Source organism: Stegodyphus dumicola, chromosome 5 (genome assembly GCF_044657685.1).
Source record: "Stegodyphus dumicola isolate Sdum_Otavi_A_Nest chromosome 5, ASM4465768v1".
NCBI lineage: Eukaryota > Metazoa > Arthropoda > Arachnida > Araneae > Eresidae > Stegodyphus > Stegodyphus dumicola.
Window position 1 is genome coordinate 148,169,254 of NC_140772.1, and position 21,432 is coordinate 148,190,685.

At 32.3% G+C, this 21,432-nt stretch overlaps 1 protein-coding gene across 1 annotated transcript in view; it reads left to right on the forward strand.

Moving 5' to 3' along the window:
* Positions 1 to 5,265: 5,265 nt before the first annotated feature.
* LOC118205062 (ketosamine-3-kinase-like) overlaps positions 5,266 to 21,432 on the forward strand; it is an 82,559-nt gene continuing 66,392 nt past the window's right edge. Inside the window, exons 1-5 of the mRNA XM_085817189.1 lie at positions 5,266 to 5,461; positions 5,619 to 5,760; positions 11,829 to 11,912; positions 12,053 to 12,153; positions 12,358 to 12,520. Coding sequence (XP_085673315.1) covers positions 5,620 to 5,760; positions 11,829 to 11,912; positions 12,053 to 12,153; positions 12,358 to 12,520 — 489 coding nt within the window. The 5' untranslated portion in view covers positions 5,266 to 5,461; position 5,619. The remainder of the gene's footprint in view (positions 5,462 to 5,618; positions 5,761 to 11,828; positions 11,913 to 12,052; positions 12,154 to 12,357; positions 12,521 to 21,432) is intronic.

Sequence of the window (21,432 nt, forward strand, 5' to 3'; positions counted from 1 at the left end):
ATCTGTGTATGTGTATTTTATTTAAAACATTTTGGTGTTTGTAACATAAAATAAAAGTAGCGAATCAAGGGTGTCGAAAGATGTGTACAATTTTAAAGTTACCGCAAAATCGCTATTGCAAGTTATCGAAAAATAACCAAGATGTGATTTTTCAGGAAAATGTCACTAAACTATAAAAATTTCTATTATTCATTCAACAATGAATGTTTGTTTTATGCTGAAGTGTCCCGGTTTTCGATTTGTATGAAACTGTCGTGTGTGGAAATACTATGAAAGCGCTGTAAAGGAAGCTCTGGATGCAAAGAAAAAATCTAGAGATCAAAGCCTAGGAGCAGTTCTTCACTCGTCATATCGCGCTGACGCCAGCCGAACTAACAAGTATCAAACATAGTGCGGGGTTGGGCCCCTCCTTTCATTCTTACCTGCATGGAGTACCTACGCTCTCCCTTACGCTAAAAGCTTCTTTGTTTGCCCTTACCTCCTCTTCCAAAATGAGAAATAGATTGACAACTGATATACTTTTACCAGCTGTGTAAAGTATCTAACCCATAAAGAGGAAAGTGGTTTTTTTTTTTTTTTTTTTTTTTTTTTTTATGAACTGAGAACTGACCTACAGAAAGCGCTTTTTACAATTCTTTTCATTTTGCGCTCATACTCGAAGAGAAGCAAACAATAAAATTATACCTGAGATAAACCTTTTACAATTTTGTCTAATTTTTTTAATAATGTTTGTTTGATTTTTATATTTATCTAATTTTCATTCGTTATTCGTTCAAGGATTACAGTTTATCTCCATCTTTTTTCCTTCCTCCTTTCCACTCTTTTCTGTGTAACATGGTTGCATGGTTAAATTAACTTATTAAAATTATTATAAATTAAAATTATTATAAATTCCACCCACTGCAGAGCATACAGAATGAAAATAACCTAGGATTTGAACTCTGAAATCTATTTCCACTTTTATATACTCCCTTCATTATCGAATTGCAACCAGCGATCGCTGTTGGAGGCCCTCGAGTGTGCTTGCAGTGTTCTGGATCTGCCGCTGTGGAACACTTTGGATTTTTGAGCAGATATGATTGTCTTAAAATTAACCTCAATGTCATCAGATAGCAATCTATTTCGATTTTAACTGAATAATTCCCCTGAATACGTGATGTATGACTCCAGAAAAGGCGTGACTGATGCTTATCTGTGCGAGTGTTCTGCACTAAATAATTTTTATTGCATTGTTAAAAGTATTGTAAAGCTCGTCTAATGACCTGATGGTCGATGGCCTGGCATTTCTTTAGTAATTAAAACAATTATCAAAACCCGTTCGCGCCCAAACGTTAAAATAGCTGAAAATTGCTAGATCGACCATTGTTCAAATCCCCAAAGAAGTTCCTGCATGGGAGGTTTCGTGATTTTCCCCACGCGTAATATGGATACGAGCCAGTTCCACTTAGAAGTCTTCTCATGAAGACATTCCTTTCTTTAGGCAAACTGCTTTCATATGCTTTGCCGTAGCCAAAATAATCCAGTCCAACGTAATGTTTAAAAGCTACAAACAGAACAAGAAACAGTTTCAATTAAAAATGCAGGGTTTTAATTGGAATAACATTAATGAAGTTTAAAAAATTATTCTGAAACTATTACAAATTGCTCCTATTTTTCATCCTTCATCACGTGATCATCAATTACTCCAAATATACGAAGCCGCAAAACGCAACAATATCTTAAAAAATTGATGAAACCGTATTGAGATCATGTTCACACCTATTTACATCTAATACGTACAGCGACAAGCCGAAATAATCATTGAAATTTAGATAAGTATGCTTACCTAGGTAAAAATATTTCATTTGCTTTACCATTAATTATTATTTGATGATTTACAATCAAAGAGCTGACAAAGCAAACAAAATACCTACAAAGTAAAGTTGTTATTCATTGTTTGAATTTTTCCGCAAGACCCAATTTTTTACTGAGCGAATTTCCGCAAATTTTAAGAATTTTTCGTAATTTTGCCACATAATAAATAAAAAAAATCACGAATTTTTCTGATTTATACTGTATTGAAGTTTCGAGAATGGTTTCCAATGTTAAAATGCTTTTAATATTTGCCGGCATCCTTGAACAATTAATTTTCGAATACAAACCACGTTACATGATAGTAAATTAGGTCACCGACGACCGAGCGGGGTTCGAATAGCAGCGAATGGTCTGATTGCATGGGTGATTTCGTGATTTTTCCTATGTATAGCATGGTACAAGCCAGTTTCACTTAGAAAAGTCCTCAACGAAGGCATCCCTCCATTTATGCAGATAGCCCTTGTGTGTTTTTCCGTAATGAAATAAATAACCAAACCAATGATGATAACAGATACCAAATAAAAAAATCTGTGGGGCGTATAATTATACTATCAGCTTAAATCAAGATCTTGATCTCTTGTAACGATTCTGTTAACACTGGCAAAGCTTGATTGTTTGAAAATAAATATAACTTAATGCGTCGTTACCTAACAGATTCATAGAAAGAAAGTGTAAGTGAAAATCCTCGGCTGCGAAATATTCTCCGAATTTCACGATTTATCTCTCGAGAAGTTCCTTAATTTCCAATTATGCCATCCTTCCGGCGATGAAATAAATTATACTACGTGATGCAAGAAAAATATTGAAATATTGAAGGGGCAAAATTTACTTTAACAAATCTTTATATAAAATAACACACTGTACCTAATATTTGAACATTATTTTAAATCCGTTTTAATTATACTTAATTTCAATGCATTCAATGAAGTGTTGACCTAATATATAATGAGATTATTAAAAAAATATGAGTATAATTTGAACGCATTCTTTTCTATGATAAAGTTCTATAAATTACTCCATGTAAATATCAGTTCAGTGTTCAGGATTTTACGTATAATGGTTCAAAATTGGTAACTGAGGCAGTTTTAAAGATATCTCTAGCGCTCTCTGAAAAAATATCGAATGATCTTTCCACGTTCTCGCATAATCCTTAGCTGAATATTTATTAATAGTATTAGTCAAATAATTAATCATTTGAATTATATTTAGCGGAGAGGCAAACATTGCTTTTGAGAAATTTTTCGTTGAATGCACAAACTCGTTATGGTTTCCAGACTCTGCAGATGGCTATTGAAAGCGTTCAATGTTTTGTTATCTTGATTGGCTAATGAAAGCTTTCAACGTTTTATCCTCCTAAATTGCTTTTTGCAGGGGGCTATATACATTCGAAACCTGTTCAACTCTGCAGACGATCTACAACACAGGCGTGAAAAAAATTCGCCAAATTTCCTACTTGGCGAAAGATGCAATGACGTTACCGAAACCTTTAGGTTAGCAAAGTATTTGAATATAATCTATGTATGTGCACATTTTGTGCTGTAGAAATAATATTTTGATGAATGAAACGTGTTATGGTGAATCTGTAAATGTTACTTCGTTTCCTAAGATAAAAATATTAACCATTTTAATGCAGAAAAATTTAATATTACCCCAAAATGAAAATTAACTATCTGCCGAAATACTGATGCTAATCAAAAAATGCTAAAAAACTAAAAGTGATTTTCGGCAAATATTTATTTATAACATGGTAAAGTATGCTATTTTTTTTAATTCAGCAGAATTTCGAGGATATATTCTATGCAGCAGCAGACTTTTTCAGTACGGCAATACATTTTTTATGAGATAATAAAGGGCTAAATTTGCTTATGTTGAACGGATAGGCAGACATTTGTCAACAAACCGCCTTAAGTAATTTATATTAATTCAACACAAGTTAAAGCATTATTGCTAGTAGCACGACACAGCAAAATTTGTAGGAAAAACATAAGTTTCGATGGCGTTAGATCTGATCCGCTACTTTTCACTTTCTCATGATCAAATTGACCGTAACTCTCAAAGTTTATCCCCAAGGGCTTATTGGAGCTCCTAAAATGATGATTCCCGCAATTTAGTAAAATGTCTTGGATCTATTCGTCGAGACTCCTTCGTTCTTAAACAGAGGAAGAGAGCAAAGATTATGTGCCTACGTTTTATGTTATTTTAAAATGTTTACTTTTTTTTTCTTAAAAAGGAATAGATGCTATAAACTGCAAAAAAAAGCAGTTTTAAAAATTTTGCAAAAATCGATGTTCTACACTATAGAATTTGAAAACGAGTAACTATCATTTTAAAATTTCAGGCCATGAATCTGAAGTATTATATGATGTAAATGAACCAGAAAAATTGAACAGTATTTTCGCATTTCTATCCGAGGACAACGGTGGTACCCTTTAATAATAATATTGAATTTTTTTCTGCTATTCTTCTGTTCTGCACTATGACCAAAAAGTAAAATGCATTTGTTTTTGATAAACATGTTAGGACTATGCGCAGAACATCGATAAAGGTCATGACTAAAGCTCATGCCGATAAAATTATTTCCTTCGGAAAGGAATGTTGTTGATTCGTGATTTCGGCTTGATGCCGACGATGTTTATGATCTTACAATTGCATAAAATTTTTATCATTATAATCAGTATTTCATATATGCTTACTACTATTTGTTTAAATCAGTACAGAAAAGCATGCAAAGGTTATCTGTTTCCATAGATATAACTAGGGAAAGGATGCCATCCCATTTGTGGAGGACTTTCTGAGGGAAAGTGGTTTGTATTTTCCTTTAAACCATAAAAGCTCGGTCTCTGATATTCGAAACTATGGCAAACTAGCAATGTTCAGCAATATTATACATTTTGCACAAAAAGGAAAGTGAGACTGAATATGGAAGACTTTACAAAGCTGTAAAAGAACAAAAGCTTTACGACTTGAAAGTGTCACATAACTTTCGGAGCATTTTCCCGCCGCTTGTTTGCTGAGGAAGGACAACTTTTCCTGATCTTACTTCTACATGGAGAATCGTAGACTTTACGTTCATTCTTCGTTAATCGCATAAACTTTTGGGGAAGATGGAAAGCAATATTTAAAAAAAAAAAATGGTTTTTAAGCATAAGTAGTGGTGAAGTGGGAGGGTGCAAGGCCTTGGAGCGTGCCAGGGTGCCCTCCTAGCTACGCGCCTTATATATATATATATAAGAAAAGGAACCCATTTTCCTTTCTAAACTTTTAAAAGTTGCCAACGCATAAAAATGATAAACTACGCCAAGGTAGTAATCCGCCTTTCCCCCCCCCCCAAAAAAAAAGAAAAAAGATTCGCTACGGTTCACTAAACACTATGACATCACCAATAAATGTTTCAAATGGCTTATGGCAACGGCTTTTCAGCAAAACAAAAAACTTTGAATATAACGGATTTTTGTTTACATGACCGTTTGACAAAGGAGTTATTAATAAATGCATTTTTTTATGAATTCTGTAGATTTATTTTCTTCATATTAAATTAGATCAACGCTGATTTTCAATTTTGGTGATATCGGGAAACTTGGATTTTTAAGATAAGATATTAGATCATGTATGTAGTACAAAGTTTATTTGCAAGAGTTTAATAATACATAAATGCATATGGTTTTTTCGAATATTTTTGCATGTAGGATAATTGTGCTAATGCTTCTGCCATTTCTGTATGTGTAAAGCGATATGGTAGTTTCAGTTTACAAATAATTTTCCAGAATGGAATCTAAACTTAAAGCGGCTCTCGGCCTATCAAAAGTAAAATCAAGTGGAACAAGAGGCGGTGGGTGCATAAGTGAAGGAAATGTTTTTGAGACGGAAAAAGGCATGATATTTGTCAAAGTGAATAAAGATAGCAAGGTATATTGATTTTTGTATATGTTTATTTTTCATTGTAAATATTAAAACTATGAACATATTCAGTGTTTTATAATTATGCATATATAGTCGTGACAAAATAAACCCAGAAATAAATGGCTAACGATAACATTCAAGGTAGACTATAAAATATTAGATTTATGATTACAAAAATATTGTTTGAAGTGTCAAAGGTTTGAACAGATTATTTAATTTAAGAAAAGCTAATGTATTGGGAGAACAGAGGCAAATGCAGTTTAAAAAAAAGCTGTAAACTACAAGTAGCAATCAGAGAAAGGATATGATTGATTAGACAATGTATGTGTGTTTTTTCGGAAAAGTATATCTTAAGTCGTAAATGTATTTTCTTTTAAGGCATTTGCCTTCTATAACTGTATGGATTTAGGTAAACTGGTTAATTTAGAAGACACGTGTTCATCTTAGGCATCAGACTCAAACTTATTGTTATGCTGGTAAAGCCAATATTACATCATATCACATGTGCAAAGTCTTACAAATTTTTTGGGGCAGAGGGACACAGTGAAGTGACTCTCTGATTATCAAAGAGTATGGTAACCTTTTATCTTGACATTATGCTTTGCGATGATTACAGACTTCAGCTAACTCCATTGTTAGGTGTTGACAAGGAGAAACTTAACAGAAATTTCTTTCAGTATGTAAAAAATAGATTTTGCAAGTGTTCAAAGGATTACATTTAGCACTGTTTAAATTGAGAACAATTGATTTCTTATTCAGATAAGCCCAGGATGAATGCCTGAGCTGATGTAGCTGCACTGGGTGGCAAAATTTTTACAATTTAGAAAAGCACAGAGCAGCAAAATTAAAGGATGACAAAATCCTTAGAATTTGGGAAAAGCACTGCATAAAGTTCAGGGCAGCAAAATTTTTAGAATTTAGAGAAGTGCTTGGCAGCTGAATTTGGGACCTACAAAGACTGCATTAGGCCACAAAATGTGTAGCACCAGCCAGAGCCAGATTTAGACTTGATAAGACCCTAAGCTATTTGAGATTATGGGGCCCTTTATAAGTCTGTTATAATATATTTAAATTTCCACCCTTCCCCCCAAGAAAGTGGGAGCCCTAAGCTGTAGTTTGTGTAGCTTATATGTAAATCCTGCTCTGCCACCAGCCCTGGATAAGTCTCAAGTATATGTGGGAATAATTTATTTATTTAAGATTCAGATAAGGCTTAAGCATGTATAGGAAATTAAGTATATTAAATAACAAATATACATAAGCATGTTATAGAAATGTGCTTAAATTCAGCGAGCTATAGAAGCAAGACAAATTATAATGAAATGTCTTTAGCCAGCAACCTCATGATAAAGCGGCAATAGTGTATAGTGAATGCTAGGTAAGCTTTATGTTGACTATGCTTCATTATTTCACATTCTTAATTAATTATAATTTCTACATGCCATCTTACCAGATTGAAACTGATGATCTAATAAAAATCCCAAATCTATAATTGCAAAAGTTCCAATGAGTCTGGATCTTGGACTTGGTATTGCACCGTTTATTTTGATGTCGCGGTCTAATCTGGTGTTCCCACATGTACTAAATACCTGTCTTCTTATTCACTGGTGTGATGAGGTTGGTACAAAGCTTCCTTTTGGTTGATCTCTTCCTCCATTATTTGCCAATTTCATATTTGTATCATTGTGGTTTGATTTGATACAAAATATGTGTTTATATCTTGAAAAGCTAATCTACTTTCTCTATAAACCATGTCAAATTTAGAACCTTGCTGAAATTCTTGTTTTTTTTTTTTTTTTTTTATTTTTTTATTATAAAGTATTCTGTAACTTCCCTTGTTAAGGAACAGTGGAGGGGGAAAAAAAAAAAAAAACAGTGCTTGAAACAACCAACTGTTCTCCTCTTTTGTAGGGCTTCTAGGTGGTGTCATGGGCACATGATTTACGTATGATGGTAATGTGTATTATTTGCAAGGTCTGCGCATAGCACAAATTCTAAGCCTTTCTTCATGGTGGTGTATTTTGAATTACTAGTAATATGCATATTTTTTAAACATTAGGCTGCACTTATGCAGCCATCTTTATTTGCGACATCTTTAAATATGTTATAAATAAGATTAATATCGTTAGTGTTTTTTAAACTATTTTTTTTTACTATAAACACTATGGAGTATGTCAAATTAAAATTTCCCATTTTTTTAAAAATATATTTATATTTGCAACCCTATGCAATACGTAGTATTTCTAAGGCATTTTAAGTGGGAAAAGTTATTTTGGCTAATCTTTAGAATATGGTAACAGGTAGTTTGGCGACATTTTGGTAAGGCGATAAAGGTTACTAGCTATGACTTTAGCAATAATCTGAGAAGTGCACAGTTCGAATCAGAGATTATTTTGTCTCGGAGAAATGAGAGATCATGAGAGATGTAATGTGACATTTTCCGGAAAATTCCGATCATGATTTTAGCTAACAAGCTCTTAGAAACAATTTCGCGGGTGAAGTGCAGAAACGCCCACTTATTTGTTTGGCGCTTTTTACAAGCGTAAAAACAATTGGATTTTTGTCAATTTTCTTTGACTTTTTAAGTGAAAATAGGTTGATGTGTACATAGATAAAGTCAAGAGTGTGCGCAATGCCATTTTTGTGCAATTCTGGGACTTTTTTTAAGTGAAAATAGGTCGACGTGTACATGGATATCTTGTATGTGCGATTCTTAAAAACGCGGCAAGGAGTTTACGATTCTGCACTTTCTCCCAATTTCGCACCTAATCTTGGTCATGATTAAGCATTTTTGTTCCATAAATGTTCTAGAGCAGGTTGCTGTTGCAGGGTTGGTCGCCAAATTTTCGCCAAAAAATTGCCAAGTTACCATAATGTAAAGATTCACCGTTATTTTTAAGGGACGGGAGTATGTACATTTATAGACTTATTGCGTTTAGTTTCTTTATTGCTGAAACATTTTTGTGAGTGCAGGAGATGGAGATATAATTACATTATGCAAAACCCCTTTTGGCTGATCTTTAGAATATGGTAACTGGTAGTTTGGCGACATTTTGGAGGCGATAAAGTTTACTACCTGGGACTTTGGTAATAATGTGAGCAGTACTCAGTTCCGATTACGCATTATTTTGTGTGAGGGAAATGAGAGATCATGGGATATGTCATGTGATATTAATGGACGAATTACGGTTCTTCAATCGGAAAAGGGGGGAATTTGGAAAAATATCTGTGGCTGTATATTATTTTGTATTAAGCTTCATTGTGTGTTGTGTGAAGTAGGGTTGAATAATTCTGGGATTGTATGGCGCTGTCTAAAGTGAATTCCAGATGTGATAAAGAGAATTTTGCTTTTTATTTAGCAGAGGAAGTGTGGAGGAAAAATTCACAGAAAAAATCGTTCAATAATTTTATTGAATCCATAATAAAAGTGTATCCACCATGTAAGCAAGATTCTGAAGAAGATTAGGTAAGTTAGTATTTTTAATTATTTGAGGATATTATTTTTATGCATTGTTCTAAATGTAAGGTGGAAATAAAGTAATTTGGTATTATTGGGAAAATTGTTATTAGCAATGATTTAGTTTAAAGTAATTAGGATTGTAAGCTAATTTTTATTAATTTAATGTATGTGCTTATTTATATTTTAAGTAGTGTTTTTGAATTTAATTATATTTTAATTAAATGATAGTTACTTTGTGAATTTTATGTTTGTAGGAATTTGGTATACGTTTTAGTTGAAGTAAACGGGCATGGAAATAATTTAAATATTTGACACTAAGTATTTGTAATGTTTGCGGTATGAATTCGTTGGTGACATTTATAATATAATAGATAATTTAGAGGTAAAAGTTTTTGGATATTTTATTTATTTTATACGTGGAAATGTTCATCTTTGGAAAGGGTATATACTTTTTCGTTATTAGGTAATTTCATATATGTTCTTTTTAACGGGTTTAAAGATTCAGAAAATTGTCATGCATTTTCGTGAAATTTTTCTAATTTATGAGAAAAAAACAGTGTACATGGATATGGTGAAGAGTGTGCGCAATGCCATTTTTGTGCAATTCTGGGATTTTTTTCGGCTGATCTTTGGAATATGGTAACAGGTAGTTGGCGACATTTTGGAGGTGATAAAGGTTACTACCTAGGACTTTGGGAATAATGTGAGAACTACTCAGTTCCGATTACACATTATTTTGTGTGAGGGAAATGAGAGATCATGAGATATGTGACATTAATGGACGAATCACCGTTCTTTAATCGGAAAAGGGGGTATATTTGTAAGCAGTAGTTTCATTCTATGTTCTGTGAAACAGTGTTGTTTAATATTTGGATCCCATGGCCGTACATAAAGTAAATCCGAAATTTTTATTGCGTTTATGTGTAATTGAAAAGAATTGCTTAATTGCGAATAAATATGAATGTCCAATATGTGGGAATGAAATGAGATTGTGTGAAAGGAAGGATATTACAGATAGTTTGAATGGCGGGTGCAAGAAACCTGGTGAAAATGGACATTTTGTGATCCGCCATGCACTCAAGATTCTGTAGATTAGGTAAGTTAATATTTTTAATTATTTGAGAATATTATTTTTATGCATTGTTCTAAATGTAAGGAGTAAATAAATTAATATGGTATTATTGGAAAATTGTTATTAGCAATGATTTAGTTTAAAGTAATTAGGATTGTAAACTAATTTTTATTAATTTAATGTATGTGCTTATTTATATTTTAAGTAGTGTTTTTTAATTTAATTATATTTTAATTTAATGATTGTGATTTTGAGAGTTATATGTTTGTAGTATTTTGGAATACGTTTGAGTAGAAGTAAATGTGCATGGAAAGAATTTAAGTATTTGACACTAAGTATTTGTAATCATTTTTAATGTTTTGTTATAAAGTTGTTGGTGGCGTTTATAATAGATAATTTAGAGGTAAAAGTTTTTGGATATTTTATTTATTTTATACGTGGAAATGTTCATCTTTGGATAGGGTATATACTTTATCGAGATCAGGTAATTTCATATATATGCTTTTTACCGAGTTTAAAGATTCACAAAATTTTCCTGCATTTTCGTGCAAATTTTTGTAATTTATGAGAAAATAGCAGTGTAGATGGATAAAGTCAAGAGTGTGCGCAATGCCATTTTTGTGCATTTCTGGGATGTTTTTTTAAGTAAAAATAAGTCGACGTGTACATGGTTACTGTGTATGTGCGATTTTAAAAAACGCGGCAAGGAGTTTGCGATTCTGCACTTTTCCCCAATTTTGCAGTTAATATTTGTCATGATTAAGCAGTTTTGTTCCATAAAATTTCTAGCATAAGTGTAATTCGGCTAGCAGATTGTTGGAAAAAGAAACATGTCTTTATTTCGTGAAGACAAAATGGCGGCGAAAAAAAAATAGAGGGTTGCTGTAGCAGCGTTGGTCGCCAAATTTTCGCCAAAAAATTGCCAAGTTACCATAATCCAAAGATCAACCAATTTCCCATTTTTTTAAAAAATATATTTGCAACCCTAGTGTTACATTTGTTATCTGCAGTCACTGAAATTAATGAAAATGATATGGAATTAAATGTTCTTTTTTAAGAACAAGCTCAGCAAATCTTTAATTGTAAATGGAATTTGATTATCATGACATGATATCTATGAGCTGAACCATATAGACCTTGAAGAATGCAGCAGGGTCACACAGCAACAGAAACTATCAATTGAGACAATGTTTTCCTAGTCCTGGAATTTCCAGAAAAACTAACATTAATTGGCCACCCAGATAATGCGACTTGATAACATGTGACTTTTTCCTCTTGGATTTTGCAAAGTCCAAGGTCTTTCTTAATAAACTTCAAACAGTTCCTGAACTGAAAATGCGAATCTAATGTCTTGTTGAATCTGAGCCAACTGACATGGAAAGTCTAAAAATTTCATATTCTGTGCTGGCCTACATCTCACCAGCTATTTGGCCATTATTTTCCATTATTACTCTCAACATATCTACTTTATAGATTAATAAAATTGCTCAATTAGCATTAAAGTTCTTTTACTAGAACTGATGAATTATTTAATTTTTACAGGCCAGACTTATGTTTGATGGTGAAATTGCAGGCCTAACAGCAATTGATGAAACTCACACAGTTCGTGTACCTAAGCCAATAAAGGTAAGGAAAGAAAATTTAATAAATTACAGGCATGTTAGTAATGTTGGTTTTGTAAAAGATACTTAAAGTTTTTTTTTAAAGAATTGGTACATTTTTTTATTGTAGTTCGTTAACAAATCTTTGGTTTATTTATTATGAAGGTTGTGAATTTGAACTCAGCAGGTGTAGCACTTGTGATGGAATATATAGAAATGCATGGATTATCGAAATATGCAGAAACGCTTGGAGAGCAGCTTGCACGGTAATCATAGGATTTGTTTACTTCTCTTAAAGATTACCTGTATCAGCTGTTTGAAAATTAAGTATGTTGCTTTTTATTCAAGTAATAATATATAAAAGGAAATTTCTCTCTATATATATCTATGCTAAATAAAATTCACTTTTTTATAACCATACTAAAGTTTTTTGACCTATGTGAAGTTCATTACTTTCCGCTTGGTTCCAGAATGCATCTTTTTAATGCGAGTTTGAAAACAAGTGGTAATTCAGTACATAAATCAGATGATGATGAAGTATCAAATGTAAAGTATGTAAACCTGTTTGGATTCCATTGTACTACATGCTGTGGTTATATTCCACAAGAAAATTCTTGGAAAGATAACTGGGTGGTTAGTATTTCTGATTTCTTAATACTTTTTCCCCTGAATTAGAAATAGCAGTGCTGTCTATCTGTAGTTGTTTGTTAGCATTTAAATAAATTTGGAAACAAAATGTAAAACTCAAAAACTGTAATGATAACGTATAATTAAGTTTCAAAGCAGCTTAGTTATTTTTTATATTATACCCCCTTTTTTTTTTAAAATACTGCTTATACTTTAATATTTTTGTCTGAAACTTAAATTCTGATCTGAAATACCAGTATTTTTTTAAGGTCTAGAATGTCATGAATAAAAAATTCCATGAAGTTTTAAACATTTCTGGTAAGCTGTGCATTAACATGAATAGTTTTACAAATAATGATTTATTTTCAGTTTTCTTAAAAAGGTAAGTATTAATCAGAACTTTAGATATACGGTATACCTCATTATTTATCTCTGGTGGATAATGGCCACTGTTATGAAAATCATTAACATTTAACAGAGTTTTCTGTGTTTATTACATGCTTTATGACTGAAATAGTTAAGGAAGAAAAAAAAGTGGAGATTTTTTTTATTATTATTCAAACTCTTGACAGACAGTCTTGCCATGAGTGTCAAAATAGGTAAGTAGCATAAATATGTATCATTAGCTAGTACAAAGTTCATTTGCTAAAGTTGTTGGATTTTATAGAAGGCTTAATTTTAATTTACTTGTTTAAAACCTTAATGAGTGTAGTTTGTAGATATTTTAATGTAAAGAATTCACTGTGCTCTCATTATCAGCTGATATTGTGTCCTTATACTTATGGTACTTGTACTATTTTTGTCTGCCATAGTGTTTGATTATTTCTGTCGTAGTGTATCTTTTTCATAGTATGAAGAATCAGTTTATGTTTACTGTTTAGCAAAATTTGCTTTTTTTTGGAAGGGGGAGAAGGATACTTAATTTTTCAGGAAAAACCTTTGCACTTATTGTTGTAGAAATTATTTTTTCAGTATTATTACATAGCTGTAATGGTTATTTTTGATGAAAATAAAACGATTCCTTTCACAGTACAAAGTCCTAAATCCATAATCATCAGTATTTTGACAAGTCTGGACTTCAGAAATTTGTAGATTTTAGATCATCATTTTAAATTTAGTAAGATAGTATGTAGAAATTATAAAATTAAGAATTTGAAATAATGAAGCATTTATGACTTCAAAGAAATCAAAATTTACACATATACGAAAAAGAGAGGCTCAGCATTTCTTTGTTTTATTGAACATTACTTTCCATGTAAGTTATTTAAGATGCTTTTTTTCCCCTAATACCTTCTGTTTAATTTTATAGATAGACACAATTTCTAGTTCAATTCTATAGTACCAATGTTCAAGTCTTGTAATTCTGATGTCAAGAATTTTCACTAATTGAAATCTTTTCTTCTCATCAACCTTTTGTCACTTTCTTCACTGTTGGTAGCAGCATTTTCTGGATTTAAAACCATACGACAAATTTCACTGTTTCTTAGTTGATTGAAGACTGAGCATTGTCATTGCAATAGAAAACTTTATTTATTACCATTGCTCCACATTTCTTCTCAAATTCCATTAACTAGAAAATTTAACTTTTGCTATTGTTATCTGAAAACCTTCAAGTAAATTTTTAACTGCTTCATACCATGGCGATTTTTAAATTTCGTTAATCACCTGTCAAAGATGTGCAGTCAGTTTTTTAAATCCATTTCCTCCTGAAATATTTGCTTAAAGCATTAATAGTGGCACAGCTTTAATGTCTGGCCCATTAATCATGTTTCTTTCTTTCTTTTTTTTTTTTTTTTTTAATTCATTGTGAATAAGGTGTCAGGATCTTCAAAAAAATTCAGATGTTCTCTATTTTACATTGTATATAATGCAAGCTTTTCGGTGCCATACTGCTTGCATAATGAATATGCCTCTATCCAATTTTTGCTGCAGTTCTACTTTTTACTTGATCAGCATTGAAATATCCTATTGCACTTCAGAATTAGAAAATTTTTTCAACATATTGAAAATTCAGGCTTTAATTTTTATAAAATATCTATGATAATAATAGCCTGGAAAAAAAAAAAAAAAAAGCTGGCAAATTCTGAAAGTTGAGGAAGACTACTTTCTCTCTTCCCTCCTGCTATGCCAGTAAAAAAAAACCAATGCAAATGATATCCCACTTCAATTAAATATGCTTTGGAGCTTATGTATTATTTAGGTTAGACTGAAAACTGCTGATTCTCTCAAAAAACCAGTCAAGGGCCAAAAGTATTATTGTGTCTATCATCAATACAGCATCAATCAGTGTATTAATGGCCAGAGTCTTAATTTCCTATTTGGCAGGTGTCTGAAAGTGACATGCAAGAATTTCAGTATTGTTGAGAGAAAAATCTCTTTTACAACACTCTTGCTTTTTTGTTTAATATTATGTTCTTTTCTTGATTTTGTAAGAAAATAAATTGCTTTTTGTCCTAAGGTTTAGATATTAAATCATCTCAAATATCAGACATCTGAATTTCGGACATATACTATAGAGCAGGGATCGGCAAACTTCTCTCAGTTTGAAGAATTTCAACAAAACTTTCTCGTTGTTGAACCATCGAACAGCTATAAGGTAAATCAGGATATTTAGTTTCTATCTCTTATGAAAATTCACAAAACTGGCAATGGTTAAGTCTACGAGAATGAATGAAGTTTCTTATTGATACAACTGGTTCAGTAACACATGACAGATTGAGTTGCTTCCCACAAAGAGTTTGTGGGCAAATACAGTAGTGTGTAAAAGTTTAAGACCACATATAGAAAAATCAGATTTATTGGAATTACGCAACAAAAACATATGTTATAAATGAGCAAAATAGACTTAAAGGTTATTAAAGTATAGTCAGTATTTTGTCGGACCTCCTTTATTTTTTTATCACTGCAGTCCTTTTAGGCATGCTATGAACAAGAGACTGGCAATAAGCTTGAAAAATCTCTGTAAACCACAGAGATTATTTATTGCTTCAACAAGTTCTGTAGCCCTGGATGGTAGCTTTTCCGTAACATTATTTTTCACAATGCACCACAAATTCTTTATGGGTTTCAAATCTGGGCTGTTACTTAGCCAATGAAGCACTTGGATTTGAGTAGCCCTCAGATAGTCTTTAATAATCCTTGTCCTGTGACATGGAGCCCTCCCCCCCACCAATGCATGAAAATGGAACATCTGTGAAAATCCATGTGAAGCTTCAACTTGTCATGTAATAAATTAAGATATTGACTGCGTTCATTGTGGTTTTAGGTGGCAAGAAATTTAGAACAGCAGTACCAGACGCAGTCATTGCAATCCATATCATCCGGCTTGGAGGGTGTTTCACTGTTGGAATCATATATCTTTCAGCATATATTTTGCCAAATGGACGGCGAATACATTTAGCATGTGCAGAAATCGTCTGCACTTTTGACTCATCCGAAAATAACACTGTACTCCACTAATGTTCGGTCCAATTCTGATATTGTCTGGCGAAAGTCGGTCGTTTCTTTTTCATACTTTGAGTAAGTCGAGGTTTCCGTGCAGGTTTATAGGAAAATAAACCATAATGTCTAGTCAGACGTCTTGCAATAGTATTCGAGATGATGTTGGTACCCTTTGCAGCCAGAGCAGCTCTAATTTTATTGCAGGAGGTTGTTGGACGTCGAGTGACCATCCCTCTTATCAGACGATCATCACCTGCACAAGTTTTTCTTGGGCGACCGCTTCTGTTAAGATCCATATAATTTCCCGAAATTTTGAATTTACTGATAGATTGATGCATACCTATCTTGCTGACATTTACCTTCAAACTTATTTCACGTTCAGAAAAGTCAACCTCATGCAAGGCCACTATTTTTGCCCATTTTTCAACAGTAAGTGAAGGTTTTTTTATCCATTACAAGAATTATACAACAGCACTGTGTATGCAAAATCCAATAAAGAACTACTGATAAACGAGACCATGTTATGGTTATAGCAGTAGAAAGCATCTGATGCAATCAACGCATGTGATAATGCAATCTCGAGCGAAAATTGTGCAACCTGTTAAACAACAGGAAAATGACTACTGGTCGTAAATTTTTGCACATGACTATACAGTGAATTACCGCAGGTTTTTAAACATTTAATATCTTTACAAACCTTAAGAATTTGCCCAATAATTCTTTCTTTGTTCCACTCATATTTTTTGCACCATCAGTTGTGGTACATTTTAACTGATCACATTGCAAATTGTATTATGTTAGCGTTTGCTTGACTTCCTGAAGATTTCTTTACCTGTAGTGGTTCCACACAGACTATTCATAGAAGCTAATTCTTTAATCACTTCCAATACAGCATTGATCCCTTAAATAAACACTAGCAATTGGGCAGTATCAGTAATATCTGTCGACACATCAAGAACCAATGAAAACCATTTAAAATTTTTGGCCTTGTTTTTTTAATTCATTTTTGATGTAGCTCCGAATGTCCCTAAGTCTTCTAACATTTTTTTTTTTTCATGGAAAGACTGACAGTTCAAAACATATCTATTTTTTCTGGACACATTTCTTCGGCTGCCACAAGCAAATATGATTTAGTTAATTCACCATCAGTAAATGGTTTTCCTTTTATGGCTGATAAATTCGTAAGCTGATTCTAGTTACTGTTTCATTTTCATTTTTAATCTTTACAAATAATTCTGTTGTGATACACATTCTGTTTCAAATTTTCCAATGTTTATGATTGCTCATTTTTGTGAGGTTTGAATATTGTGTCACATGCTTAGTTTGGTAATTACAACATATATTGCATTCTTTTCTCGCAACTATTATGTCCTTGTATCCTGAACATAAAACTTTACCATTTCATTCTATGACAAACTAATTGGCACATCATTCTCTGCTTTAAAAGTACGACATTTGGGGTCTACTTTTTCTTATTAGGTTTTAAAAGTGACCTGATAATCATAGGTAATGAATAAAGTAAAATAAAAATAATAATTGCAGACTGTCATGAAGATAATACCACGCTCACCACTATAGCAGAACTGTCAACATGCTTGTGAAGTGCACAATGTACAAACATTCGCCTGTTGGGTGTGCTTTTAAAAACAAAGAGAAACAGCAGAATATAACAGTAGTACCACTCGCTTTGTTCAATAACTTACAACTTGGTGTTAGCTGTTGCATAATTGCACACAATTTGATGTATTTTTCATGTGAATAATAATATCATCCCATAGGCTGGATTAAAAACAAATAGTGGGCCATAGTTTGCTGACCCTTGCTGTAGAAGTCAAATCAAGCATTTGATTTAACTTCATGACCGTGGATTGTGTGCCATACTGGTCGATCGTACACCATACATGTTTGCATCAGTGATTAATTGGAGGCCTACCTTTTCATATATCATTGCACAACAATTTTATTGCTTCTCATTCTTTGGGATCCTCCTGTAAGAGTGTTTGCCAACTTCACATGAATGCTGCTTTGTTGGATCTTGGTCAAAATTCGACAGTTTTTTAAAACGAATATTTAAGTATGGCAATGCTATAAGTGTAGAGGGATCCTTCATTTATGAACATTACAATATCATACCTATTTCTGTATTAAGACTGAACATTGTCTTAGCCAGTTTACTTATGCTTATAGACTGCATTATCATGCCTGTTTCAGTGTTAAGGTTAAACATTGTTCTGTTTGGTTAGGCCAGGTTGGTCTCATACAAACATAAAAGAATAGAGATCTTTAAACAGCTACAAAATAAATTAATTCTCTTCTAATTTTATATGTTATGTTTGCCAGTATACTTTATCATAAATGCCAGTATAATTTATTATAGAGAGCAGCATTTCTTAAACTGTGGATTGCAAAATGATGCGGTGACGACGAAAATTTAATTTAGATACATAAATTTAAATCGCAATCTCTTCATTATCTTTAATTTAATATATTTTATTTTCTATAGAGCATGATTAGGAAATCGTAATACTGGCAACAAATTACATTTACATATTGAAAAACACCACTAAGTACATCATAATAGCGGTCGCAGTATAATTTTAGAATATGAGTTTTTTCATAATCAAAGTAGGCTCCAAACGTGCAGTATTTAATGTCAAACTTCTTGTATTTTTATTTTTTCATTACAAGTATAAAACTTTCTCAGCTTTGCCAAAAAATGAATATTTTCATCATTTAAAACACCTCTGTAAGTGGAAGTACATGAGTACAACCAACAATTGCAAAAATAAAGTCTAGGTAAGGATTTTTATGCTGGGTAAGGGGGTGATTTTATATATATTATATATAGAGTTTTGTACTGCCTTTGCAGTAAAAAAGGGAGGTGCACAATTAGTTGCTATATCAATCCCATATATAAAATTTAAACATTCTACAGGTTATCAGTTTTGAGTTATGTGAAATGCGTACATAACTCGAATGGGTTTTAAATCATTTATTAAAGCTGCTGATAATGATCATGTAACTTGTGCACAATGTCTGATCAACAGAGAAGACCTTACAACAGAAAAATTAGCAATGGAATTGAATAGTATGTTTCAGAATTATGTCAAAATTGTAAATTTTATTAAAATCCATGGCCTTAGTAGTCATTTATTTTTAAATCTCTTAAGCCACTGACTCTAAATACGAAAATTTATTAATACATACACGAGCAAGGTGAGTGTCAAGAGGATGAAATTTAAAATAATTGTTATTAAAAGACAAAGTTGTTATATCTTTAACCAAACACAAGTCTGATCTTGCTGCTGTTTCCCAAAATGATTTATATGTATGAAAGTTGTGCGATTTGTCAGATATTTTTGAGAAAATAAACAGTTTCAATTTTTCTACTGAAGCAAAAATTAGCAATAAATTTACTTCGAATAATAAAAGATTTTATTAAAAAGGTCAGCATTTGGATATATAGGGGTGAAAACGAATTTTTGAAATGCTTTTAACTGTTGACAGTTTTCTAATGCAAAACAATAGCTGTAAATCTCTTAATTGCAAAAATGATTAGAGATGACTTAAAATCTTAGAAACTTAGTTTTGCAAATTGATTGAAATTAATGCCATTAACTAAATAAATATAAATTTTTGAGTATGTGAAAAACTTTAAGGAAGTCCAAATTATCAGCTGAAAAAGCTTTGTGGATGATTTTCACAAACTCAAAGCCAAAGTTGTGAAAGTTTCCAGCTATGATTAGCTATCAAAGATTTGTTTATTTCTGCTTTTTAGACATAAAATTAATGTTCCTCGATGTAACATTCTTTTAGTTTAGCTGATATATCTGAAATCAGATTGACAAGATATATTATAAATTCATTAAGAATTAACATTAAGTCGGAGATAAAATTTTTAAGAATCAAATACCAAATTTTACCAACAGATGTTAAAATGACCTAAAAGTTGAACTTCTGAAGAATCTATGCAATATTGTAACTGACAGAAGAATGATGGCTAGGTTGATAATGTTATATATAATAGTGGAAAATCTTGGCAAGATAAAAGTTTTGAAGGAAAAATCAAAAATTTAAAAAAGTTTTATCAATAAACATGGAAGAAAATCCTCTGTTAATGGCAGCTGATTTTAAATAATTGAGTTCATTAGAAAGCAAAAATTCTGAACAATAAACTCTGAGAGTTGTATACACACACATAAGAGTAAAAGGAAGCGTCTTTCCCCCCCCCTTAACATTGACATGATTTTGTATGGAAACAAACAAGCATTAAAAAAATTAAGGTAAACAATGGTGTTAAAATTAAATTCATTGCAGATTATTAGAATATTAAGGAAAGGAAGGAAATTGCCATATTGAATTTCAAAAGAGAACTGGATGGATGGATCAGTCAAATTCTTCAGTACACCTTACTCACACCTTAGTTTAGTGTACAGAAGGAGAGACTGATGGTGGCTTCCGATACCTTCACATTGGAAGCCACCATCAGTCTATCCTTCTGTACAATAAGTTTAGTACACGATAGTTTGAAAAGCCTGTTGTAAGGGGTCGTGGTTTTGTATGGCTTATCATTTTTATGTCATCATTCAATAGTATAATAAGCTGAAAATGCATTTTTCTCTAGGCTGACATATGTGCTTGAACTATGCCATCGCTGTTGCTACCTTTGTTGGCTTTTAATTAAATTATGACAAAGCCCTCAGCATTGTAATTTTGCAAAGGCAGCTATGAAATAGTATTATATATGTGAATAATTTTATTGTGCTATTTTATCTGATGAAAATGATTCATTGAAAAAATTAAATATTTCAGAGCTTGATGTAAAGGTTTACAAGGAAAGACCTCTTGATACTTTTGTAAGTAATGAGAAAATACCATTAAAACCACCATCCCAGCCACATCAGTCAATTCATCCATTTGCAGTGCAAATTTTACGCCTGATGTGACTGATGAGTGTCTCTTTCGCTTAGTTCCCAGCGCTTCGATTTAGGCTGTAGACTCCTGATTTCCAACCGTTCTCCCGCCAACCTGATTTGCATCATATTTGTCCCAACTTTTTCTTATTCTTAAAATTTCTCACGATTTTTATGTAGCTTTGCTTAATACTTCGTTATTTGCACCCCTGCCCCTCCCCAAAAAAGTGATTTTGTGTGTCTGAAAGCACTTGGTTTTTCTCTAGATTAAATCTAAAAGAAAACCAAAGTCATTTTGTCAGTGAGAAATTATGGTGCGCTTCTGCTTTGAGAGTGAGAGCATATGTGTTCAAAAAGGTCATGTTCCACTACTACAATGAGCATTGAGCACCACTGCGTGCCATCTGGCATATAGTAGCCAGTGAGCACATAGCAAGATCAAGGCTATTATTTCATTCATCTTGTTTCTGAGTGGTGTGAGTGCACGGGCTTTTGATAGATAGTTTACGAAATTATGATCTTTTGTTTTAGTCATATCTGCGAAAAAGGTAAAATACTCTTGTA